Source organism: Chiloscyllium plagiosum, unplaced genomic scaffold, assembly GCF_037043375.1.
Source record: "Chiloscyllium plagiosum isolate Xiang-an unplaced genomic scaffold, Cpla_swu_hap1 HiC_scaffold_27, whole genome shotgun sequence".
In the NCBI taxonomy this organism is placed as follows: domain Eukaryota; kingdom Metazoa; phylum Chordata; class Chondrichthyes; order Orectolobiformes; family Hemiscylliidae; genus Chiloscyllium; species Chiloscyllium plagiosum.
In genome coordinates, this window is record NW_028270165.1 from 89,888,281 (window position 1) to 89,916,025 (window position 27,745).

The window sequence follows — 27,745 nt, forward strand, 5'->3', positions numbered from 1 at the left end:
GCCCCGCCCATCCCCCGGCCCGGCCCCGCCCATCCCCCGTGCAGACGTCACGCGGGGCCGAAGGCGGTTGGGAGGAGAAGTCGCTCGAGCGAGGAAGCGGCGGGAGGGCGGCCGTTAGGAAAATGGCGCCGCGCGGCCCGGGGCAGACACCCGTCACTGGCCGCCGCCGCCTTCCTGGCGCAGCTGCTGTGTCACGGCCACACCGGCCGGCTGTACAGCAGCCAGGAGCCGGTGAGCATTCTGGAGGCGGATGGGGTTAAGGGCCTGCTTGGGAACTCGTCGGCCGCCGGGGTGGTGGAGTTCTACTGGTCGTGGGGCGGCCCCTGTGTCAACTATGGGGCCACCTGGAAGGTACTGGGCCCGGGACGTGAAAGGTGAGGCAGGTTGTGGGGGGGACGGAGGGGAAGGAATGTGGGGCCTGTCCTGTCATAGTGACATTTTACACTCACTTTCCATCGGCTTTTACTGGCGCTTGTGCTGTTTGCCCCCTCACTGTGTGTTTAATCCTTGTGCTGTTTGCCCCTCACTGTGTTTAATCCTTGTGCTGTTTGCCCCTCACTGTGTGTTTAATCCTTGTGCTGTTTTCCCCCTCACTGTGTGTTTAATCCTTGTGCTGTTTTCCCCCTCACTGTGTGTTTAATCCTTGTGCTGTTTTCCCCCTCACTGTGTGTTTAATCCTTGTGCTGTTTTCCCCCTCACTGTGTGTTTAATCCTTGTGCTGTTTGCCCCCTCACTGTGTGTTTAATCCTTGTGCTGTTTGCCCCCTCACTGTGTGTTTAATCCTTGTGCTGTTTGCCCCCTCACTGTGTGTTTAATCCTTGTGCTGTTTGCCCCCTCACTGTGTGTTTAATCCTTGTGCTGTTTGCCCCCTCACTGTGTGTTTAATCCTTGTGCTGTTTGCCCCCTCACTGTGTGTTTAATCCTTGTGCTGTTTGCCCCCTCACTGTGTGTTTAATCCTTGTGCTGTTTGCCCCCTCACTGTGTGTTTAATCCTTGTGCTGTTTGCCCCCTCACTGTGTGTTTAATCCTTGTGCTGTTTGCCCCCTCACTGTGTGTTTAATCCTTGTGCTGTTTGCCCCCTCACTGTGTGTTTAATCCTTGTGCTGTTTGCCCCCTCACTGTGTGTTTAATCCTTGTGCTGTTTGCCCCCTCACTGTGTGTTTAATCCTTGTGCTGTTTGCCCCCTCACTGTGTGTTTAATCCTTGTGCTGTTTGCCCCCTCACTGTGTGTTTAATCCTTGTGCTGTTTGCCCCCTCACTGTGTGTTTAATCCTTGTGCTAACCACTGTGCCACCGTGCCGTTTGAGGGACAAATAAGGAGCACTGGAGGACCGGAGGGAGACTTCTCCTCCTGCCATTCGGAGCTCCCCTGTTGGTGAATGTGGAAGTTGGACCATGAGGTTCTGAAGCTCCTGCTCCTGTTCTCTCTGAATGAAGATTGAGCTTCACTTCAGACTGCAACGTCTTTCCTCTGTCCAACATCTGAGAGTACGGCCCTCTCTTTTCTCACCCCCATTTCCATTTATGTTTCATTCTGAGGTTCAGTTGTTGACTTGGAGCAACTGAAAGGAATGGGAGTGAATCCAGCGAGGGGACAGACTCTGGAAAAGTTAGTCCAGGCCTTTGTTCTCAATTGGCAAAATAGACAGGCAGGAGACTGGAAGATCGCAGTAAGCCAGGCAGTATCAGGAGGTGGAGAAGTCGAGGTATCTGGTGTAACCCTTGTTCAGGACTGGGGGTGGGTATAGGGAGAGCTGTGGAACAAGGGTGTGCTGGGGGCAGGGTACTGAAGTGGGGAAACGTGGAGACAGGTAGAAGGTACAATAGACAATAGGTGCAGGAGTAGGCTATTCTGCCCATCGAGCCAGCACCACCATTCATTGAGGATGATCAGCCATTATCACAATCAGTATCCTGTTCCTGCCTTATCCCCATAATTTGGTACGACCTGGTTGGTGAATGGGAGGAAGGAATCTAGTTGGCAGGGAAGAGTGGAAGGGGCTGGGAAGTGAGTTGGGGGATGGGATGGGAGATTATTTGAAATTGGAGAACTCAATGTTGTGTCTTCCGGGCTGTTGACTGCTCAGACAGAAGATGAGGTTTTGTTCCTCCAATTTGTGGTTTGGTTTGTTGTGGTAATGGAGGAAGCCAAAGCTAGTCATGTCAGAAGGGGAGTGGGAAGGTTCATTAAAATGGGTGGAGACTGGGAAGTCCGCTCAGCCTCTGCGGACCCGGCTGTGATGCTCAGCAAACCGTTGCCCAAGTTTACGCTCGGTTTCCCCGATGTAGAGAAGACCACAATTGGCAAAGTACAGCAGGTCAAGCAGCATACGATCTGTAGGACAGTCGAAGTTTTGGGCACGAGCCCTTCATCAGGAATGATGCGTGGATGTTCAGAGGCGCATCAGTGTCCTTCTGTGCCAGTTGTCAGACAGGTGCAGCAGGCAATGAGCAAGGCAAGTGGTGTATTAGCAAGAGGAATTAAGTTCAGAAGTGGGGATGTCTTCCTGCAGTTAGGGGGTCGTTGAATATATTCAAGGCTGAGTTCATCTGATTTTTATGTGAATGTTTATGGGGAAGGCAAGAAAATGGTTTTAAGACTAATGTAGGACCGAGTTACAGAGCAATGCAGCACCGAAACAGCCCCTTCAGTCCAACTAGTGAAAATAGAGGTAGTGATTGTGGGATGGAGATTTTCAGCTTCCAAGGAATAAGAGAGGAAAGAGTTCACTATAAGTTAGAATTTATGGGATCGGTTGATGAGCCGAGGAGTGTCAGTTGGAGTTTAATTTAGAGAAATCAGAGGTTTGCATTTTGGTCAAGCAATCCAGGCAGGACTGACACAGTTAAGGGGAGTGTTGCAGAATAAAGAGACCTTGGAGTGCTGGAGTCTCCGGTGGACAGAGTAGTGAAGGCAGCATTTGGTTTGCTTTCCTCATTGCTCATAGTATTGAGTATAGGAGTTGTGCGATCATGTTATACACACTTCCCACTCGAACGTGTTATCTAACTGCTTAACTGTTTTTAGTGAATATAATCCACACCTCCCACTGCTGCCATAACGTGGTTTGTTTGGAAGCCCTAGCTTTCGGAGTGATTAGATTTATTTTAGATTTTATTACTTAGTGTGGAAACAAGCCCTTCAGCCCAAACCAACCCTTCGAAGAGCAACCCACCCAGACCCATTCCCCAACATTTACCCCTTCACCTAACACTACAGGCAAATTAGCGTGGCCACTTCACCTAACCTGCACATCTTTGGACTGTGGGAGGAAACCCACGCAGACACTGGGAGAATGTACAACTCCAAATTGACAGTTGCCCGAGGTGGGAATTGAACCTGGATCTCTGGCGCTCTGAAGTGCTGCTGCTGCTGCTTCAGGTGGTTGTGGAGAATAAGATCATGATTAGACTATTTATAGCCAACGGAGTCCAGTTCATGGAGATGTGATACATGAAACAATTTAGATTGAATCTTCCATCTTTTAGAATAGAGTTCTGTTCTTTGGAATATCAGATAGTGAAGGGGACTGTCAGTCGAGTGGTCAAGGCAGCATACAACGCGCGTTCCATCATCGGACGGATTGAGTAAAAGAGCTGGCAGGTCATGTTAAAGTTATATAAGATTTTGGTTCGGCCGCATTTGGAATACTGAGTACAATTCCGGGATGCCAGATTTCCAAAAGGATGTGGATATGTTTGTAGAGGGTGCAGAGGAGGTTCACCAGGATGTTGCCTGTTATGGAGAGCGCGAGCTATGAGGAGAGGTTGAGTAGATTAGGATTATTTTCATTGGAAATAAGGAGGTTCGGGGGGGGGGGGGGGGCGTCCTGATTGAGGCCGAAAAACCATGAGCGGTGTAGACTGGGGGTGGATAGGAAGAATTATTTTCCCAGAGGGGAAGACTTAATTACTCAGGGTCACGAGTTCAAAGTGAGAGGGGAAAGGTTTGAGGGAGATGTACATGGAAAGTTCTTTACACTGAGGGTGGTGGGTGCCTCGAATGCATCGCCAGCGGAGGCAGTAGGGTTGGGATCGATAGCATCATTTAAGATGTATCTAGACACAGACATGAATGGGCAAGGAGCAGAGGGATACAGATCCTTAGAAAATGGGCGGCAGGTTTAGATAGAGTATCTCGATCAGCATAGCCTTGGAGGGCTGAAGGGCCTGTTCCTGTGCTGTAAGGTTCTTTGTTCTCTTTATAGAGGTTTACAAAACCATGAGGGGCAAAGATAAGGTGAACAGCATGTGTCGTTTCAAGATTAGGGAGTAAATTAAGGTGAGAGGAGAAAGATTTAAAAAACACATGAGGAGCACCTTTTTTTTAAACAGTGGTTTGTGTGGAATGAATGTCCAGAGGAAATGGTGGATGCAGGTTGAGTAACAATGTTTAAAAGACATTTGGATTAGTACATGAACAGGAAAGGTTCAGGGGGATATTGGCCAAAGACAGGCAGGTGGGACTAGTTTAGTTTGTGAATATAGTCAGCATGGACTAGTTGGGCTGAAGGGTCTGTTTCTGTGCTGTCTGACTAACTATTCTGTACTGGTCTTGAAACCATTTTACTTGCCTTCCCCCATGAACATCTACTTCATGGTTGTTCTAAAATCAGATGAACTCAGCCTTGAATATATTCAATGACTCCCTAACTGCAGGAAGACATCCCGACTTCTGAAATCAATTCCTCTTGCTAATATACCTCTTGCCTTGCTGATTGCTTGCTGCATCCGTCTGACAACTGGCAGTGACTGGTGTGGAAGGACGCTGAGGCCACGTTTTACATCCACACATCAATCCTGAGGAAGGGCTCGTGCCTGAAACGTCGATTCTCCTGCTCCTCGGATGCTGTCTGACCTCCTGTGCTTTTCCAGTGCCACACTTTTCGACTCTCATCTCCAGGATCTGAAGTCCTCACTTTGTCCACATCCCAATATGTCACCATTTAAACAACATACCTCCTTTCAGCAGTTATTTTTTCATAACCGAGGCTATAACTTCACACTGTGGGACTGCACTTGCCGTGCGTTTGCCAATTGAGACACAGACCTGGACCAACATTTCCCGACTCTGTCCCTTCCCTAGATTCACTCGCTTTCTTTTCAGTTGCTGCAAGTCAACAATTTAACCCCAGAATGAAAAAATGAAATGGTAAAGACAGTGCCGTACTCACAGATGGCGGATAGAGGAAGGAAGTTGCAGTCTGAGGTGAAGCTCAATCTTCATTTGGAGAGGAGCAGCAGCTTAAGAACCTGATGGTCCATCTTCCGCATTCAGACAATTGGGGAGCTCTGATTGGCAGGAGGACCAGGCTCCTTGTCTGGCTTCTCATTGGTCCATTTGAAGAAGGGTTTGCACTGTTTCTGCAGACAGAGCATGCGCGGCTTTTGCTGAACCAGCATAGAATCAGAAGTGTACAGCATGGAAACAGACCCTTCGGTCCAACCCGTCCATGCCGACCAGATATCCCAACCCAATCTAGTCCCGCTCCTCAACACCTGGCCCACATCCTTCCAAACCTTTCCCATTCATATACCCATTCAAATGTCTCTTAAATGTTGCATTCGTACCAGCCTCCACCACTCCCTCTGGCAGCTCATTGCATACACGTACTACGCTCTGTGTGAAAAAATTGCCCCGTAAGTCTCTTTTACATCTTCCCCCCTCACCCGAAATCTATGCCCTCTAGTTCTGGACTCCCCAACCCAAGGGAAAAAACTTTGTCTATTTATCTTGTCTATGCCGCTCATGATTTTTAAAATCTTTATAAGGTCACCCCTCAGCCTCTGACACTCCAGGGAAAACAGCCCCAGCCTGTTCAGCCTCTCCCTCGAACTGTACCTCTTATGCTCGCATCCAAATCATTTATATAAGTGACAAAAAGTAGAGGACCGAGCAGCGATCCTTGTGGCACTCCACTGGTCACAGGCCTCCAGTCTGAAAAACAACCCTCCACCACCACCCTCTGTCTTCTACCTTTGAGCAAGTTCTGTATCCAAATGGCTAGTTCTCTCTGTATTCCTTGAGATCTAACCTTGCTAATCAGTTTCCCATGGGGAACCTTGTCAAACGCCTTACTGAAATCCATATAGATCACATTACTGCTCTGCCTTCCTCAATCCTCTTTGTTACTTCCTCAAAAAACTCAATCAAGTTTGTGAGACATGATTTCCCACACACAACCATGTTGACTATCCCTAATCAGTCCTTGTCTTTTCAAATACAAGTACATCCTCTCCCTCAGGATTCCCTCCAACAATGTGCCCACCACTGACGTCAGCCTCACTGGTCTATAGTTCCCTGGCTTGTCCTTACCACCCTCCTTAAACAGTGGTACCATGTTAGCCAACCTCTAGTCTTCTGGCATCTCACCTGACATGCACAGTATGCTGTATGGAGATGCTGTTCCTGATGTATTTAAAGTGTCCAACTGCCACAATTTCTACCCCCCACCAGTCACTTGACATCACCGTGCAGGCTCCTCGCTATTTTTGATGTTCATGTTACCTAAATCCTCATGATTATATCAATCTCAATGAGGTCACCCCTCAACCTCCTGTGCTCCAGTGAAGAGATTCTCAGCCTCTCCTTATAACTCAAACCCTCCAGTCTTGGTAATATCCTGGTAAATCTTTACTGAACCCTCTGTAATAGTATTCTTCCTATTACAGGGCCACCAGAAACGTTCTCAGTACTCTACAAGTGGCTTCACCAACATCCTGTACAACTTCTAAATGATGTCCCAACTCCTTTATTCAATGGTGTGGACAAATAAGGTAAGTGTGCTGAATGCCTTCTGAAGCACCCTTCCGACCAGTGATGCAACTTTCAATGAAGTATGTACCTGAACCCCCCCCCCCATATCCCTCTGTACAAGTCCTGCCCTTATTTTAGGAAAATGCAATCCCTCACTTTTATCTATACCTCTCTCATAACACGCTCTCTCTCAGATGTACACACACCCTCTTACAGGCTTCTCCTCCATCACACTCCCTTTACAAAGCATGTGCACACATACTCTCTCGCGCGCGCGCGTGCGCGCGCACACACACACACACACACGCATAACGATGGGGTGCATTTGCAGAATTATATTTACAGATATATTCAACTTTGCACAAAAAGCGCACAACATGCAGGTAGTCAATCCATGTAATATTTTATAAATTCCTAGTTTGGAAATAGTACCAGTCTGATTTAAGATTGGGATACTGACACACCTTTCATGCATTGTCTGGGCTGAGATGTCACCAGTTTCCAAAAAAAAACCTTAAGTGATCTTGAGAATATGACTTAATAGTAGTACTGTGATGTACACATTAGTGGAATAAAACCTGCAACCCATTCTAAAAGATGAAAGACTTAACAGCAATCTACATTTGTCAATATATCATATCAGTTGCATGACACTGTGACCTTTTGCTCTGAACTCTGTCTTATGATCCTGCTCCACAGCTACCCGATGAAGGAGCAGCGCTCCGAAAGCTAGTGCTTCCAAATAAACCTGTTGGACTATAACCCGGTGTTGTGATTTTTAAACCATGTCCCACCTAGTCCAACAGCAGCACCTCCACCTCCTTTCTAATGAACACAGCCCACACTTCCCAGTGCTGCCAGTAAACTGCCGCTGAAACAATGCAGTGCCTGCACTCCCGAAAAATGTAAACTTCTAACAAAACCAGCTACTCAGTCACTGCTTCATCTGATATACAACATTGGAAACTTAATGCAGAAGGCTGCAAGAAATGAGCAGCTTTAAAACAAAAACCGCTTGGAGCTGTAAGCTTTCAATGAGAGTCTGAGTCTGGCAGAATGTTCAGGTAACCTTTATTGTGTCCCAACATTGTTACAGCTTCAGTTGCCCCCAGCAAAAAGGCAGAGAAAGAGTAGATGTTTGTTAGACAGCTCAACAACAGGGGGAGGAGCAAGGGGCGGGGCAAGGCCAACAGCAGGCCCCCGCACTACGCCTGCATTGCCTTGCACAGTTTACAAAAATCCCTTCCCCTTCAGAGACTCCAAATAGTGTGGCAGCAGGCCACTCGGCCCAAAGACAACACACTGATCCTCCGAAGGGTAACCCACCCACGCAATTCCCCTGCCCCTATTGCTCAACATTTACCCGTGACTAATGCACCTAACCTGCACATCCCTATGCATGATATCCCAACCCAATCTCATCCCGCCTGCCAGCACGGGGCCCATATCCCTCCAGTTGCTTTTTAAGTGTTGTAATTGTACCAGCCTCCACCACTTCCTCTGGCAGCTCATTCCATACACGTACCACCCTCCAAATGAAAAGGTTGCCTCTTAGGTCTCTTTCATATCTTTCCCCTCTCACTGTAAACCTATGCCCTCTAGTTCTGGACTCTTCCACCTCAGGGAAAAGACTTTGTCTATCTATCCTATCCATGCCCCTCATGATTTCATAAACTTCTATAAGGTCACCCCTCAGCCTCTGACGCTCCAGGGAAAACAGCCCCAGCCTGTCTGTCTCTCCCTTTCGCTCAAATCTTCCAGTCTTGGCAACTTCCTTGTAAATCTTTTCTGAACCCTTAAGTTTCACAAATTCCTTTCTGATAGGAAGGAAACCAGAATTGCACGCAATATTCCAACTGTACAGCAGTAATATGACCTCCCAACTCCTGTACTCAATATTCTGACCAAATAAAGGAAAGCATACAAAACACCATCTTCACTATCCTATCAACCTGCAACTCCACTTTCAAGGAGCTATGAACTTGCACTCCAAGGTCTCTTTGTTCAGCAACACCCCCTAGGACCTTACCATTAAGTGTATAAGTCCTGCTAAGATTTGCTTTCCCAAAATGCAGCACCTCACATTTATCTAAATTAAACTCCATTTGCCACTTCTCAGTCCATTGGCCCATCTGATCAAGATCCCATTGTAATCTGAGGTAACCTCCTTCGCTGTCCACTACACCTCCAATTTTGGTGTCATCAGCAAACTTACTTACTCTCCCACTTATGCTCACATCCAAAAAGTAGTGGGCCCATTATCTATTTTCAAAGTGGAATTGACAATATATTACATGTATTGACTGCCTGCAGATTGTGCAGTCTTTCAGCAAAGTAGAATGTTTAGGGTGCAGGTTTGCTCGCTGAGCTGTAGGTTTGATATCTAGATGTTTCATTACCTGGCTAGGTAACATCATCAGTGGTGACCTCCAAGTGAAGCGAAGCTGTTGTCTCCTACTTTGTATTTATATGTTTGTTCTGGATGGGGTTCCTAGGATTTGTGGTGATATCAAAGTTATGAAGAGAGATACATATTTTGTTTAACCAAATACAATGGCAGTGCAGAGAATTTCAGAAAAGGGCAATAAATATTTACTTTTTACCCCTTATTCAACTCATTCAAGAATTTCAAATTGAATCTGAGCGAACTTGAGAGCAAATGGCAACATTCGTTTGTTAATAGACTCACCATAAATTATGAAAGATCACTTTTATCTAAGTCACAATGTTTAATCCCAAACGGAGCAATTAAGTGCAAAAGTTACTTTCAACCATTTAATAAAACACTGCAAATTTTATTTCATATGAAAATACATTCATTTTATAATTTGGATAAGATCTTTACAAAGGAAATATACGAAACAAAATAGCTTTCCTGAGTATCAATATTGACAACAGTTATGCAGCTATTATTTGTCAATTGACCAACTAATTGAAATGATTTCAGAATAAATGAGCTGCTTCATTATTATACATTGATATATTGCATATCTTGGCTCTCATCCAAGTATTCTCCGAAGGAAAAAATGCATCTGGATAGGGACATGAATAGGAAGAATTCAGAGGGATATGGGCCAAATGTTGGCAAATGAGTCACTAGATTAATTTAGGATATCTTAATTTAGGATATCTGGTTGGCCTGGACTGAAGGGTTTGTTTCTGTGTGCTCATTACAGATGCCCCTCTTCTGGGATCCCCATACCAGCTGTTATTTTCATGAAATAATCTGACAATTGTTGACTTCCATCAACCTATTCCATCCGGAGAAATTTCCTCTCTGTAAAGTGTGGTTCACGTTGGCAAATTCAATCCTCCTTTGGTTCTCAGGAACACACTCTTATGCGCAACGTTCTCAATACCTGTTTAACATTCAGTGGGGAAACTATTTTCGGTCCAACAGTTACACAGAATTCCTCCGAAATGTTTTTGGCAAATGCACTGCTCCCACCAGAGCTCGTGGGCCCACAGTTCAAATGCTTTTAACAGCTTTTTTTCTCATTTCCCCGCCTTCCCAGGATGCAGAATTTCTCCCACCAGAAATTTTGTCTTGAAAAAAATCCAGCAGGAACATGATTGTGGAGCTATCAGTAAAAAGGCTTCACATGGCTCAACCAAGGTTAGAAATGGAAGAACATCTCTGTTCAAAGTTACTGTTCGTTTGCCCTTTCAAAATTCCTTGAATTTAAGGTGTTCCATTGTAGCATTTAATTATGATCCATTAAAAGCAACATCCAGTCTCATCTGAGTGAGGAACCGACTCAACAAGCGAAATAACTTTTCTGTCTGCTCTTGAGATGTGACATCCTCACCCTCTCTCTGTTGATGCAACAGGATTACCAGAGCTGGAAGTACCACTCTCAGAATACAATTGCTGATTGACAGTTTACTTCTGTTGCTTCACATAAGGATTTAAAAGCTGCTAGCCTGATCTCGCACAAAGCACAAAAGCCAAACTGTTCACCCGTGCCTGTGCAGAGGAGAAATTGCACTTGGAATAGATCACAAAATAAGAACTGTTACCAGTCCTACAACTCATGTGTTTCCCACGGACAAAGTAAACATCACACAACACCAGGTTATAATCCAGCAGGTTTGTTTGGAAGCACTGGCTTTCGGAGCGCCGCTCCTTCATGTGGTTGTGGAGAATGAGATCATAATCACAATTTATATCCAAAGGAGTCTAGCATCATGGAAATGTGACACATCAAACAATTTTAGATGAAATCCTTCATCTTTTAGAATAGGTTTCTGCTCTTGGGTTTGTTAATCCCAGAACTTGTTTTTTGTTACCTTCTTAAATGCAGAGCTTTTCTAACAATAAGTGTGAATTCTGTCTGCGCCTGAATGTTGAGTCAGACTAACATTTTTCTTAGAGAAAAACTCTACATTTAAATTACATTTTTGAGAAGGTAATTTACAGATTAGGGTGTAGAGGTTAGAGTGGATAGGCTGTGCTAAATTACCCATAGTGACCAGGGCTGTGAAACTTAGGGTGGATTGGCCTTGAGAAATATGGAGTAAGGGGGTGGGTATGTGTGGGATGCTCTTCAGAGGGCCAGTGTGGAATAGATGGGCTGAATGGCCTGTTTCTGCATTGTTGGGATTCTATGACTCCCACCACAAAGGAGCATTTTATCTGCATCAATCCTGTCAAGCCCCTTTCAGAATTCTACTGGTTTCAGTAAGATCACTTCTGGTTCAGAGAGGTAGACAGCACAAAAATAGACCCTTCGGTCCAACTCATCCATGGCGTCCAGGGTTCCCAAACTAAACTAGTCCCACTTACCTGCATTTGGCCCATATCCCTCTCAACCTTTCTATTCATGTACCCATCCAAATGTCTTTTAGACTTTGTAAACGTACCTGCATTGACCACATCCTCAGCAAGTTCATTCCACGTGTAAACCGTCCTCTGTCAAAACGTTGCCCCTCGGGTTCCTTTTAAATCTCTCTCCTGTCACTTTAAAGAAATATGCCCCCTAGTCTTGAGCGACCCGACGCTAAGGAAGAGCCCTTTGCTATTCACCTTACCTCCACTCCTCATGATTTTATCAATCTCAATCATGTCACCTCCCAACCTCCTGTGCTCCAGTGAATAAAGTCCCAGCCCCTCCTTATAACTCAAACCCTTCCAGTCCTGGCAACATCCTGATAGGGGAAACTCCTCAATCCACAAACAACTTATTTATACAGGCCCACAGAACGCTCTTCACCCCAGAGGCAGTAGTATGTTATTCCTCTCTATCAGGACATGACTTGCTTGCCCCGTCCCCAGTCCCCGATTCTAATCTATTCATCAGAATTTCTACTGCCGACCCTGCGAAGAGAAATATCACTTTCAAATATCTCCGGTCTGTGTATACAAACAGCTGGTGAAACACTGGCTGGGGTACAGCAGACCTTATGCGGCACATGGACCTGGAACGGAACCCTTCCCTTTCGCATTTATAGGCCTTTTCTCTTTTCAGAATCTGATACTGTCACCAAAACCATGTACAATAGAGCTAAGGGAGAGCCCAATGGGAACAGCATTCTGAGGACCATTGTCTCCCATACAGTGCGAGTGCTCAAGTCACTTGGCCCATTTTTTACAGAGCTCAAGCAACTCCTCTTGCAAAACGTCGACCCTTTACTTATGTAGACCTGACCAGACCCCCTGCTGTAACATTTCAGTAACCGATTTTGACAAACTCTCCCTAATATACACCAAACCAGACTATTATTTCTTCAGCTAAGGTAAAACTACCAATTTCCTTGTCCTTGATGGCAAAGATGTCCCTCATAAGGTCACTATCGGAGCCCTTGTTCCCACAACAGTACCTTGTCCTGGCCAGTTATCGTACCAGCACCTACCACTTCCTCTGGCAGCTCACGCCATCGCTCAAGCGACTCCACGTTGAAAGCGTCTGGTCTGGTGCACCAGATGACATCAGGATAATCTGAGATCGTTCCAGATCGCATCGATACTCAGTCAGTGGCTTTCCCGATCAGGATGTTGTACGTGATCAAACAGGTCCATGGGTAGGCGATCCCCCACCTCTTAGTTCAAGTATCTCTACGAGAACTCCCTTGCTGGAGGGTCCCTTGGAGACACTTCAACTGGACTTCATTGAGTTGGAGAAATGAGTTGAGTTGCTATAAATATGTTTTGCTTATTGTTGTCTTTTGTAAGTGGATTGAAGCCTACCCTCCTCCTAACGCTACTGCTGAGACTGTGGTGAAGATTTTGTTTAAGGAAATAATTCCCTGCTTCAGTATACCTGCGTGCATTAGCTCGGACAATGGACCACACTTTGTAGGTAATATTAACGGAGAACTCTGTTCCCAGCTTTGTATTTGTCGGCAACTGCATGGTGCTTATCATCCTCAGGCGGCCGGCCTTGTTGAATGTTTTAACCAGACTCAAGACTAAACTTGCCAAATTGATGACAGAGTCTGGCCTCTCCTGGTTATGCTAATCCCTGTGGCCTTATTCCAGATGCGATCCATGTCTGCGAGCAAGGCCCCACAGTCTCCAGCTGACAGTCTCTCTAATCACCGCCTCCGTACCCCTTGGAACGATTCGACTCCCTTCTGAGTCCACTTCCACCACATGACCGAAGCAATGATTGTTTATGTTCTTGCTCTAACTCGTGTTATGCGTGCCTTTCACTCCCAGGAGCGTGCGGCCTACAGTGATGTTCCCTCCCTTTCAGCCTTGTCACGGGTAGAGCCTGGTTCATTGGTGCTCGTCGAGAACTGGACTGGCAAAGGTCTCCAACCTCGTTGGGATGGCCCCTTCCAGGTTTTACTTCCCACCCCTACGGCGGTCACAGTCGCTGGGCACTCAGCTTGGGTCCAACTGCACCATTGTCAATTGATTGACCGCACCAATCAAAAGGGGGGAAGAGGAGGAGAGAATCCTGGAATCCCAACAAAAGGAGTGGACCTTGTCGAGTTGGGTTTTTGAATCTTGCTGTTGTTCTAATGTTAATCTTATTACAGATACTTGAACCAAGAGGAGGGACTTGTGGGGGATCGCCTATCTCCTCACCTTTCTGATCACGTACAACATCCTGATGGAGAAAGCCACTAAGTATTGATGCGACCAGGAATGATCAGAGATTATCCACCACCCATGCTGAGATGATGTTGTCCAGTGCACCGGACCAGACGCCTTTGACGTGTGGAACGTGACGAAGATTGATTATTGCAATGGACTCTTACATCAGAAAGACCAGATGGTCCATCTGGACAGTAGAAATCAGTGAGAGTTACCATGTCGTTACCATGCTTTTTTGATTTTACCTGCAGACGCAAGCCAAGTGAGGATAAAAATGATCAACCCCGTTTTCTCTTTTCAGAACCTGATACTGTCACCAAGACCATGTACAATAGAGCTAAGGGAGAGCCCAATGGGAACAGCATTCTGAGGACCATTGTCTCCCAGTCAGTGCGAGTGCTCAAGTCACTTGGCCCATTTTTTACAGCTCTCAAGCAACTCCTCTTGCAAAACGTTGACCCTTTACTCCTGTCGAGCTGTCCAGACCCCCTGCTGTAACATTTCAGTAACCGATTTTGACAAACTCTCCCTAATATACACCAAACCAGACTATTATTTCTTCAGCTAAGGTAAAGCTACCAATTTCCTTGTCCTGGATGGCAAAGATGTCCCTCATAAGGTCACTATTGGAGCCCTTGTTCCCACAACAGTACCTTGTCCTGGCCAGTGGACAAGTCGATGGAACCTCCATCTGAGGAGGATGCAGCGGTCGGTCTCAGCCAACCTTGCTCCAACTGGAAGGATCCCAAGGGACTGGGTGACAATACAGGACACCCGATAGACTGGGGAATCCAGAGTCCCCTGAGGTTGGAAGGATCGGCAGGGGTGACAAGTCAACAGAATCGCAATTCCCTCTTTGACAGCCTGACCTTTCGAGGAAATAAGACTAAAGAGGCTCTGGAACAGAGTAAACTGGGATTATCAGACCTGTGTCTTTACTCTGTGCAGAATCGGTATGCCTTAGACTATATACTCCCCCAGGAGGGTGAGGTCTGCACCATTGTCCAAGATAAATGCACTATGGGCATTCCCGATCTGACTGGCAATATTAACTAAGATACAAGAAGAGATCCAGGCATTCCTTGACTGAATGGACCAGTTGGGGAAACTGCAGATAGGGTTGATGGTACAAGTGGCTTATCAATTTAGCTATGGCTGTTTGTCAGTACTGGTATTGTTAGGTATTTAATTGCTAGGCTTATGAGGTCCCTTAGTGATAAAGATTTGCCCCAGAAGATGCTCCTTTTGCGATCCGATAGCTCACCCACACGTGTCGATGGCGATGATAAATATGACCAGATGAGCTGCGAAGATGGTGGTGCCGCTCTACAGGATGTTGATGGCTGGACCACCTTGAAGGGCATTTGTTTGGACTAGCCTTCTCTTTCAGTGATCGTGGTGCAATCAAAGGGAGGCATGAGGGTGTGGGCATCTGGGTGATAAAGTCTATAGCCTTAAAACTTGTCTTTAAACATTCAGACTAAAATGTAATGCTGAATTATTAAATACATTTAATGCACTAGAAAATAAACAGGCAGGAAGGCTCAGAAAGAGGAGAGAACTTAAGGATAGGGACACCTGGACTCACCAAGTGATAACAGGATGCTGTAAGGCAGTTTGCCTCAGCATCGGTGAATCTGTGTGAACAGGACCCCCAAGTGATAACATTCACAGCCGTTCCCTTGTGAGACCATTTTAGTGCTGAGGCTGTTGAATCCCATAGAAAATTAACTCTGTGTTTATCTGTTATGGATTGAAATGAATTGCATTTTTGGACTTTCTGATGATATTGCATAGCCATTACTGGTGATTAAATACAAACTCTGTGAAAGGAAATATTGATAAAGCTTTACCTTAGTTGCTGCAGCCGAGGCTCCAGCGGAGGAAATTGACTGCGGGCACAGTTCCTGCTTCAGGGTGGCCACGTCCCCTGGTCCTGGTCCCGCTCCCTCCTCGGACAAGGAGATACGCAAGCCCCGCCCCTTCCGAACGCAGATCGTAACCCCGCCCCTCTGTGTAAACCCCGCCCACCCAGGTGTATTTGGAAGCACTCGCTTCTGTAGCGCTGCTCTTTCTGCGGGTAGCTGTGCTGAAGGATCATAAGACACAGAATTAATAGCAAAACATCACAGTGTCATGCAACCGATGCAATATTTGGAACAAACTTGGACCGCTGCTGAGTCCTTCATCTTTTGGAAGGGGTTGCAGGTTTCAGTTCATCAATATATAAATTCTAGAACTTTAGATCAGATTCCCTACAGTGTGGAAACAGGCCCTTCGGCCCAACAAGTCCACACCGACCCACTGAAGAGCAAAACACCCAGCCCCATTCCCCGTCACCTAACACTACGGGGCAATTTTGCTTGGCCAATTCACCCTAAACCGCACGTCTTTGGACTGTGGGAGGATATCCGCGCAGACGTGTGGGGGGGGGAATTGAACCCAGGGGTTCTGGCGCTGTGAGGCAGCAGTGCCAACCCCAAAAAGCGGGATAGTGATGTAAGGCAGGCTTTAAGGGAGCTAGGGTGGAAGCTGAGGGGTAGAACAAAGTGGTTATCTCTGGTTTGTTGCCTCCTTTCCCGGGTATCTGACCCTTGTCTTTCGTGTCCTCCCCTCCCCTTCCTGTTATCCCTTGATCCCAGTCTCCTTTTTGTTATTTCTTCCACTGCCTCCACCATCATTTTGGCTTTCTGCTTCTCGTCTTCCCTTTTCACAAACACTTTCTGTGCCTCACGTAACAGCTCTTCCATCTGTCTTTCACTCCATCCATCTAATTTCTGTAATTTCTTTTGTATGTCCACCCATGATTTAGTTACAAACTGGACCTTTAAGAGTCCCTGTGCTGTCTGATTATCGGGATCCATTCCCAAACACTTCCTTGTGGCCTCCTTGAGCCATTTTAGAAATGCAGAAGTGGTTTCATCCTTCTCTTGTCGTACTTCAAAGGCCTTAACAAAGTTTTATGATCTTTAGATTAGATTACTTAGTGTGGAACAGGCCCTTCGGCCCAACAAGTCCACACCGCCCCACCGAAGCGCAACCCACCCATACCCCTATATCTACCCCTTACCTAACACTACGGGCAATTTAGCATGGCCAATTCACCTGACCTGCACATCTTTGGACTGTGGGAGGAAACCGGAGCACCCAGAGGAAACCCACGCAGACACGGGGAGAATGTACAAACTCCACACAGTCAGTCGCCTCAGGTGGGAATTGAACCCGGGTCTCTGGCGCTGTGAGGCAGCAGTGCTAACCACTGTGCCACCGTGCCGCCTCTTTAATTCCTAATACTCCCATTTCTCATAGATCCCGCATTGACTCCCTATCTTCTCTGTCATTATTTTCCCAATGAGCGTCAACATTTGGGAATTTCTGTTCTGCTGGGGCCCCTTCTTCCCCAACTGGGTGCCTTTTTTCCCATTCCTATAAAGACGCTCTCCTAATCATACCTCGTTCTTCCCCTGAAAATAACGTTCCTAAAATTGCCATCAGTTCTCCCCAGGTATATAAATTAGGCCCTAGGAATTGCTCTAATTGTTCGGCTAGTGCAACCGGATCCTGTATTAAACGTTTCATTTCCTTTGTAAAGACCCTAACTTCACTGCTAGTTAAGGGAGCGTTTACATCTCCGATTGTACCTTCCCCAATCGGAACCTCTCGTAAGGGACATAATTTTACATTTTCCATTATCTCTGCCCCTCCTTTACGTGTGGTGGCTCGAGTGACTCTGGCCCCCCCCCCCCAGGTTCTGCATCTTTTAGTTCAGAGTCCGTTCCCATTTCTGTGTCTGGACTCTGTTCTACTTCGGGAGCTGTAGGCTCATTCCGGGGAGTAGTATATGGGGGCGGCAAACACATTAAGGGATCCCATTGTGGCTTCCCTTATTCATTCTTTTTCTGTTCTTTCCCTGATTCCTCGCTATTCATAGGACATAATTTTATTCCCGCGCTCCCTATCCAACAAGCCGCATAATCGGACTCTTTTTGACTGTACGCTTCTTTTCGATTGACATATATATTAAGATCTTGACACAGCCAATCCTCATCGGACCCATATTTGGGCCAAAAAATACCAGGCGCCTCAATACTTTCTCTAGTCCAGACAAAACAACAATAGTTTACCATTGTCGCCTTGTCCTTCCCCTGCGTCCAGGAATTGTGTTCCCAATTTCCCAACATTCTCCCCAAAGGACTGTCGGGTGAAATATATTCCCCTTTAACGTTATTTACAGATCGATCGTTACCCAGGCAACTCCCCGTGCCCCTCATTGTTGCTAATTTAATTAATCTTAACGAGGTCCGGTGTCACCTTCTTCCACACCCCCTTCAGGGTCCTGACTAGACACCTTACTCGTCCAATTAATCTGACCAACTATATGCTTTTTGAGACTTCAACTGTTCTCCATAAATCACTTTTATGTAAGGATAAAAGAGGTAAGTTAGAAACTGATAGTAAGGCAGTCATGACCTGTAAAAAGAACAGGAGTTAACATTTTATTTCATAATCTGTAAAATCCTTAACCTGAAAAGAAATCATGTTAAAATTTCCATAGTAGAAATCAGATTCAAAACAGTCCCGGATCTCAAGCTCCAGGGAAAAAGCACAAACATTCAATCACCAACAAACAAACGTGCATTCAAACCAAATCACAAAGGGTTAAACTTTCTAGTTGCCGTACAGCTCTCACTCTCTCTCACTCTCACACACACACACACACACACAGACAGACAGACACCGTGTCTCACAGACACTTTGAGCTTCCCACAACGATTCCTCTCGCTTTTGAAGATTCTTCTGGACGTCTGGCCATAAGTTAGTTACGAAGTGCACCCTCAGTAGCCCTTCAGCTACTAGCCCTTCTGACACAGGATGTTTTCCATTGACATATACTTAATTTTGTATATCGCCAATTCCCCATACTTTTATATGTCCCGACCACCTGTCAGGCAGGAAGGAAGTGATAAGGTAAGGGAACTGTGGTTTACAACAGAAATTGCATCTCATGTTACAAAGAAGGAGAAGGCTTATGTGTTGATGAGGCAAGATGGTTCAGATGAGGCGATGGAGAGTTACAGATCAGCTAGGAAGGATTTAAAGAGAGAGTTAAGAGCAAAGAGAGGACATGAGCAGTCTTTAACACATAGAATAAAGGCGAACCCTAAAGCTTTCTATAGGTATGTGAGGAATAAAAGGATGATTAGGGTAGGAATAGGGCCAATCAAAGACAGAAGTAGGAAGTTGAGTGTGGGCCCTGTGGAGATTGGAGAGGTGTTAATGAATATCTCTCATCGGTCTTCACTCAGGAAAAGGAGAATATTGTAGAGGAGAAGAATGAGGTACGAGATATTAGACTCGAAAGGATCGAGGTTAGTTGCACACAGATGTTATCAATTCTAGAAGGAGTGAAAGTAGACAAGTGCCCTGGGCCGGATGGGATTTAACCAAGGATTCTCTGGGAAGCAAGGGAGGAGATAGCAGAGCCTTTGGCTTTGATATTTGAGTCATCATTGTCTACAGGTTTAGTACCAGAGTGGAGGATTGCAAATGTTGTGTCCTTGTTCAAGAAGGGCAGCAGAAATGACCCAGGTAATTTTAGACCAGTGAGCCTTACTTCTGTTGAAGGAAAGCTTTTGGAAAGGAATATTAGAGATAGGATTTATAATCATCCAGCAAGCAACAATTTGTTTTCAGATAGTCAACATGGTTTCATCAAGAGCAGATCGTGTCTCACAAACCTCATTGCGTTTTTTGAGAAGGTGACCAAGCATGTAGATGAGGGAAGGACAGTTGACGTGGTGTACATGAACCTCAGTAAAGCCTTTGATAAGGTTTCACATGGCAGGCTGTTGGAGTAAATGCAGAGGCTATGGGATCGAGAGTGACTTAGTAGTTTGGATTACAAACTGGCTTTCTGAAAGAAGGCAGCGAGTGGTGGTTTATGGAAAATATTCAGCCTGGAGTCCGGTTACTAGTGGTGTGCCACAACGATCTGTTTTGGGACTACTGCAGTTTGTCATTTTTATAAATGGCTTAGACACGGGCATAAGTGGATGGATTAGTAAATTTGCTGACGACACGAAAGTCGGTGGAGTACTGGACAGTTTGGAAGAATGTTACAGGTTGCAGGGGGACTTGGATAAACTGCAGAATTGGGCTGAGGGGTGGCAAATGGAGTTCATTGCAACTGAATGTGAGGTGATTCACTTTGGGAAGAATAACAGGAAGGCAGTGATCTTGGAGTCCATGTGTGTAAATCCCTGAAAGTTGCCACCCAGGGAGACAGTGCTGTGAAGAAGGCATACGGTGTGTTAGGTTTCATTCATAGAGGGATTGAGTTCCGGAACAGCAATATCATGCTGCAACTATACAAAACGCTGGTGTAGCCACACTTGGAATATTGTGTATAGTTCTGGTCCCCATATTTCAGGAAGGATTTGGGAAGCATTGGAAAGGAGCAGAGGAGATTTACCAGGTTGTTGCCTGGTCTGGAGGGAGGGTCTTATGAGGAATGGCTGAGAGACTTCGGTCTGTTCTCATTGGAAAGAAGAAGGTTAAGAGGGGATTTGATAGAGATATATAAGATGATCAGAGGATTAGATAGGGGAGACAATGAAAGACTTTTTCTTAGGATGGTGACGTCAGCTTCCCAAAGTGAATCACCTCACATTTAGCTGCATTGAACTCCATTTGCCACCTCTCAGCCCAATTCTGCAGTTTATCCAAGTCCCCCTGCAACCTGTACAAATTGAGGGATGATAGATTTAAGACAGATGTCAGAGGCAAGTTCTTTATGCAGAAAGTGGTAAGGGCGTGGAATGCCCTACCTGCTAAAGTAGTCAACTCAGCCACATTAGGAAGATTTAAACAATCCTTAGATAAGCGCATGGTTGATTTTGGGATAGTGTGGGGAACGAGCTGAGAATAGTTCACAGGTCGGCGCAACATCAAGGGCCGAAGGGCCTGTTCTGCGCTGTATTGTTTTATGTTCTTTGTTCCATGTTCTAAACTGAGTGCAGGAGGCTGAAAGAAATGAGCAGCTTTAAAACAAAAACTTCTTGGAGCTCAAAGCTTTCAAATGAGAGTCTGAGCCCGGTGGTAAGTTCAGGTAACCTTTATTGCAACCCAACTTTGTTACAGCTTCAGATCCCCCCAGCAAAAAGGCAGAGAAAAAGCAGTTGCTTTTTGAACAGCTCAAGGTGAAAGTGCACACACCACACCTCCAATTGTCCCACCCCCCTTCACTGTCTTTACTCTTGGCCAGCACCAAGTTGTCCCTTTGTAATCGGATCCTTGGTACAGCCATAACCCGGAGGAAGTATTGCCTCACTCCGCAATTTCAACCCATACCCTGTCTCCAAGTAAGTTTCTCCCCTCTCATTTGCCAGGAAGGGGCAGTGTAGAGTCAACCAGACTGCTGTGGGCCTGGAGTCACGTGTAGGCCAGTCCGGGTAAAGGATGCAGCTGGAACGACGGAGTGAATCCTTTCTCACAATGGTGGTTCCCTTCCCTAACAAGGGAGAGGGGGAATCAGATGGGGGCTTTCTCCCCTGCACCACCCCCTCCCCCTGCCATCTGTCGTGGCGGGATTCAAACCTGGGACTCCCCGGAACTGGGTTGATAGTCCAATCGATAATGGCACGCTGCCGTCAATCCTTCAATCCTCCTGCGATGGCATGTGAACTCGCTGGTGCTTCCGAAGGTTGGAGGAGTCGGTGAAGCCCTTCCCACACTGACAGCAGTTGAATGGCTTCTCCCCTGTATGGACCCGCTGGTGGGTCAGCAGGGTGGAGGCCTGGGTAAAGGCCTTCCCACACTCGGGGCAGCTGAAGGGCCTCTCGCCTGTGTGGACACGCTGGTGGGTCTGGAGGGTGGAGGAGCGGGTGAAGCCCTTCCTGCACTCGGGGCAGCTGAAGGGCCTCTCCCCCGTGTGGACACGCTGGTGCCTCAGCAGGTGGGAGGAGCAGGTGAAGCCCTTCCCACATTCGGGGCAGCTGAACGGTCTCTCCCCCGTGTGGATCCGCTGGTGCCTCCGCAGGGTGGAGGAGTCGGCGAAGCCCTTCCCGCACTGAGCGCAGTTGAATGGCCTCTCCCCTGTATGGACCCGCTGGTGGGTCAGCAGGGTGGAGGCCTGGGTAAAGGCCTTCCCACACTTGGGGCAGCTGAAGGGCCTCTCCCCCGTGTGGATCCGCTGGTGGATCAGCAGGTTGGTGTAGTAGGTGAAGCCCTTCCCGCACTGAGAGCAGATGAACGGCCTCTCCCCCGTGTGGACATGCTGGTGGGTCAGCAGGTTGTAGGAAGTGCTGAAGGCCTTCCCACACTTGGGGCAGATAAACGGCCTCTTCCCCATGTGGACCCGTTGGTGGCTCCGCAGGTTGGAGGAGCAGGTGAAGCCCTTCCCGCACTGAGAGCAAATGAACGGCCTCTCCCCCGTGTGGACATGCTGGTGGGTCAGCAGGTTGGAGGATGTGCTGAAGGCCTTCCCGCACACTGGGCAGCTGAAGAGCCTCTCCCCCGTGTGGTCCTGCTGGTGGGCCAACAGGTGGGAGGAATGTTTGAAGGCCTTCCCGCAGTCAGTGCAGGGGAATGGCGTCTCCCCGGTGTGACCGCGCCGATGGGTCTCCAGGGCAGACGGGACACGGAAACCTTTCCCACAGTCGCCACACTTCCACGGTTCCTCCACAGGGCGGGATTTCTCAGGTTTCTCCATGGCCACAGCTTCAGCTGCACACAAATACATGCAGAGCCCCTCCCTGCCGTGAAATCCCCTTTCCAGGCAGTATAACTGTTTCAGGCTCCACACACAGTGCGCTGCAACAGTGGGGTCTCTCGTCCAGTCCCACTGATGCTGAAAACGTCCTCAAACAGGAACCAAAAAGCGTTGATCCCTCTCACAGAAATCACAGTCAAAAGTCGTTGCGATCCCGATGGATTGAGTGACTGTCAGACATCGACATCAAAGTGAGGATTGCAGACACTGGACAGTCAGTCGAAAAATGTGGCGCTGGAAAAGCACAGCAGGTCAGGCATCATCCGAGGAGCAGGAGAGTCAATGTTTCGGGCATAAGCCCTTCATCCTTTGATTTTGAAACTTCAGTCTTCAGATTTTCAAATACTCTGCAAAAAGAGATTACAAAAGTCATCACTATCAGTGCAGGGTAGAAATTCAGAACAAGCAATTCTACTTTCTGTGGAATATTCTTTTGTTGTTCCACAAAATTGAAAGCACCATCCCACTCTCTCTCCCGCTCTGTTCTCACTCAGCTCTAACTAATTCCCCTGAAGGTGCTGGTTCAGGATCTTACTGGGGCAGAAAAAGCAAAAACATCAAGACTGACATCTCTCTGAGTTTTGGATTCCTCCACCTGAAAGTTAATATTTTTCACAACACTGGGATCCTGCCGAGAGTGAGCAGGTCTGATTTTGGAAAGCAAAAAAAAAGTGTCCATTCAGGGTGAACCTGCAATGCAGCTTCTTGAGGAAGGACCAGACACAAAATGGTTAATGACCCCGAGAAGGTGGGAGCAAATGAGACATCAAGGCATTAACACTGACACACTTCAGTCAAACTCTTCTGCTCCCAGTCAGGGCAAAACATGCTCTGAAAGTCTAGCCTTCACAACCATACTTCTGCTTCCACTGAAGACAATTAGAGTCATACAGCACGGAAACAGACCCTTTGGCCCAACCTGCCCAGATATCCTAAATTAATCTAGTCACGTTTGCCATCACTTGGCCACTATATGGGCTGGGTGCTGGCAGCTGGGACTAAATTGGGTTGGCTATCTTGTCAGCAAGGACGAGTTGGACCGAAGGGTCCGTTTCTGTGCTGTCCATCTCTATGACTCCAGTTTACTATCACTTGACCTCGACCCATCTGAACCCTTCATATTCAGATGCCCGTCCAGGAGCCTATTAACTTGTCATCGTACCAGCACACACCACTTCCTCTGGCAGCTCACGCCATCGCTCAAGCGACTCCACATTGAAAGCGTCTGGTCTGGTGCACCAGATGACATCAGGATAATCTCAGATCATTCCAGATCGCATCGATACTCAGTCAGTGGCTTTCCCGATCAGGATGTTGTACGTGATCAAACAGGTCAGTGGGTAGGCGATCACCCACCTCTTAGTTCAAGTATCTCTACGAGAACTCCCTTGCTGGAGGGTCCCTTGGAGACACTTCAACTGGACTTCATTGAGTTGCTATAAACATGTTTAGCTTATTGTTGATGTCTTTTCGAAGTGGATTGAAGCCTACCCTCCTCCTAACGCTACTGCTGAGACTGTGGTGAAGATTTTGTTTAGCTCGGACAATGGACCACACTTTGTAGGTAATATTAACGGAGAACTCTGTTCCCAGCTTTGTATTTGTTGGCAACTGCATGGTGCTTATCATCCTCAGGCGGCCGGCCTTGTTGAATGTTTTAACCAGACTCAAGACTAATCTTGCCAAGTTAATGGCCGGGTCTGGCCTCTCCTGGTTATGCTAATCCCTGTGGCCTTATTCCAGATGCGATCCATATCTGTGGGCAAGACACGACTGTCTCCAGCTGACAGTCTCTCTGGTCACCGCCTCCGTACCCCTTGGAACGATTCAACTCCCTTCTCAGTCCACTTCCACCACATGACCGAAGCAATGATTGGTTATGTTCTTGCTCTAACTAGTGTTATGCGTGCCTTTCACTCCCAGGAGCGTGCGGCCTACAGCGATGTTCCCTCCCTTTCAGCCTCGTCACGGGTAGAGACTGGTTCGTTGGTGCTCGTCAAGAACTGGACTGGCAAAGGTCTCCAACCTCTTTGAATGGCCCCTTCCAGGTTTTACTTCCCATCCCGACGGCGGTCAAAGTCGCTGGGCGCTCAGCTTGGGTCCAACTGCACCTTTGTAAATTGATTGACCGCACCAATCAAAAGTGGGGAAGAGGAGGAGAGAATCCTGGAATCCCAACAAAAGGAGTGGACCCTGTCCAGTTGGGTTTTTGAATCTTGCTGTTGTTCTAATGTTAATCATATGACAGATACTTGAACCAAGAAGAGGGACTTGTGGGGGTTCGCCTATCTCCTCACCTTTATGATCACGTACAACATCCTGATTGTGAAAGCCACTAAGTATGGATGCGACCAGGAATGATCAGAGATTATCCACCACCCATGCTGAGATGATGTTGTCCAGTGCACCGGACCAGACGCCTTTGACGTGTGGAACGTGATGAAGATTGATTATTGCAATGGACTCTTACATCAGAAAGACCAGATGGTCCATCTGGACAGTAGAAATCAGTGAGAGTTACCATGTTTTTTTGATTTTACCTGCAGACGCAAGCCTAGTGAGGATAAAAATGATCAACCCCGTTATTATGGTAAATATTTTAAGGACGCCCAGGAACACCATCCCATTTTTGCAGGACAGGCCGACTCGAGGAAAGGGAAGCCTGATAGGGGAAACTCCTCAATCCACAAAGAACTTATTTATACAGGCCCACAGAACGCTCTTCACCCCAGAGGCAGTAGTATGTTACTCCTCTCTATCGGGAGATGACTTACTTGCCCCATCCCCAGTCCCCGATTCCATTCTATTCATCAGACTTCCTACTGCCGACCCTGCGAAGAGAAATATCACTTTCCAATACCTCCGGTCTGTGTATACAAACAGCTGGTGTAACACTGGCTGGGGTACAGCAGGCCTTATGCGGCACATGGACCTGGAACGGAACCCTTCCCTTGTGCATTTACAGGCCTTTTCTCTTTTCAGAACCTGATACTGTCACCAAGACCATGTACAATAGAGCTAAGGGAGAGCCCAATGGGAACAGCATTCTGAGGACCATTGTCTCCCATACAGTGCCAGTGCTCGAGTCACTTGGCCCATTTTTTACAGAACTCAAGCAACTCCTCTTGCAAAACGTCGACCCTTTACTCCTGTAGACCTGACCAGACCCCCTGCTGTAACATTTCAGTAACCGATTTTGACAAACTCTCCCTTATATACACCAAACCAGACTATTATTTCTTCAGCTAAGGTAAAGCTACCAATTTCCTTGTCCTGGATGGCAAAGATGTCCCTCATAAGGTCACTATCAGAGCCCTTGTTCCCACAACAGTACCTTGTCCTGGCCAGTGGACAAGTCGATGGAACCTCCATCTGAGGAGGATGCAGTGGTCGGTCTCAGCCAACCTTGCTCCAACTAGAAGGATCCCAAGGGACTGGGTGACAATACAGGACACCCGATAGGCTGGGGAATCCAGAGTACCTGAGGTTGGAAGGATCGGCAGGGGTGACAAGTCAACAGAACCGCAATTCCCTCTTTTGCGGCCTGACCATTTGAGGAAATAAGACTAAAGAGGCTCTGGAACAGAGTAAACTGGGATTATCATACCTGTGTCTTTACTCTGTGCAGAATCGGTATGCCTTAGACTATATACTTGCCCGGGAGGGTGAGGTCTGTACCATTGTCCAAGATAAATGCACTATGGGCATTCCCGATCTGACTGGCAATATTAACTAAGATACAAGAAGAGATCCAGGCATTCCTTGACAGAATGACTGAAGGGACCAGTTGGGGAAACTGCAGATCGGGCTGATGGTACAATTGGCTTATCAATTTAGCTATGTCTGTTTGTCAGTATTGGTATTGTTAGGTATTTAATTGCTAGGCTTATGAGGTCCCTTAGTGATATAGATTTGCCCCAGAAGATGCTCCTTTTGCGATCTGATGGCTCACCCACACGTGTCAATGGCGATGATAAATATGACCAGATGAGCTGCGAAGATGGTGGTGCCGCTCTACAGGATGTTGATGGCTGGACCACCTTGAAGGGCATTTGTTTGGACTAGCCTTCTCTTTCAGTGATCGTGGTGCAATCAAAGGGAGGAATGAGGGTGTGGGCATCTGGGTGATAAAGTCTATAGCCTTAAAACTTGTCTTTAAACATTCAGACTAAAATGTAAAGCTGAATTATTGAATACTGCACTAGAAAATTATTTACTGCACTAGAAAATAAACAGGCAGGAAGGCTCAGAAAGAGGAGAGAACTTAAAGATAGGGACACCTGGGCTCACCAAGTGATAACAGGATGCTGTGAGGCAATTAAGAACGTTTGCCTCAGCATCGGTGAATCTGTGTGAACAGGACCCCAAGTGATAACATTCACAGCCGTTCCCTTGTGAAATGAATGATACTCTTTGAATCTGACCCTGAAACAAGACTCGGTACTATCCATAGCTTTGTAATTGATGGGTGGATCTTGTCCATTATAATGGATTCTTACTACCCCTTACAAGCGGGGCATTCACAAAATAAATCTTTGCTGTCTTGAGATTTCAAAAGGACACGAGAGAGAGAGAGAGAGAGAGACCATTTTAGTGCTGAGGCTGTTGAATTCCGTCGAGAATTAACTCTTAGTGCTTATCTGCAATGGATTGAATTGAATTGCATTTTGGGACTTTATGATGAGAGATTTTTATTCCAGGTTTCCAAAGAGTATGATCTTCAGGACAAACCAAGAGAGAGGCTTTACAGGTCTGAGTTCTCAAAGGATTCCCTGGGCCACCTCAATCTCCACTTTAACATGGGAAGTAGGACAAAATGGCTTCTGCTTGGCTAACTCGGTGGGACTGAGTCAGGCAGATACTTACGACTCAGAACAAACAAGAAACCACAGACTGATGTCAATCCAGTGAAAAAAACTGCAAATGCAGAAGTAACAAATGTGAACCTAACCATCAATCGCAGAAGTAACGGTTTAATCCTAACCACCAGACAGGACAAATACGATTCCAAGAACAGGTTTTCTACAAAAAATTATGATAGATTAAATTAGATTCCCTACAGTTTGGAAACAGGCCCTTCGGCCCAACCAGTCCACACTGACCCTCCGAAGAGTAACCCACCCAGAACCATTTTCCCTCTGACTAATGTACCTAACACCATGGGCAATTTAGCATG

At 46.8% G+C, this 27,745-nt stretch overlaps 1 protein-coding gene and 1 long non-coding RNA gene across 4 annotated transcripts in view; one reads left to right on the forward strand and one right to left on the reverse strand.

The window, feature by feature from the left end:
- The first annotated feature begins 54 nt into the window (after positions 1-54).
- LOC148144964 (uncharacterized) lies at positions 55-27,648 on the forward strand. Its single transcript, XR_015751727.1, has 3 exons — positions 55-374; positions 6,673-6,777; positions 27,270-27,648. It is a non-coding gene; the product is annotated as an uncharacterized LOC148144964 (long non-coding RNA).
- Positions 20,899-27,745, reverse strand: part of LOC148144965 (uncharacterized) — a 104,458-nt gene continuing 97,611 nt past the window's right edge. For all 3 annotated transcript variants that reach the window (XM_087975564.1, XM_087975562.1, XM_087975563.1), the window contains exon 2: positions 20,899-22,916. In XM_087975564.1, the coding sequence (XP_087831690.1) occupies positions 21,457-22,539 (1,083 nt within the window). In that variant the 5' untranslated portion in view covers positions 22,540-22,916 and the 3' untranslated portion in view covers positions 20,899-21,456. The remainder of the gene's footprint in view (positions 22,917-27,745) is intronic.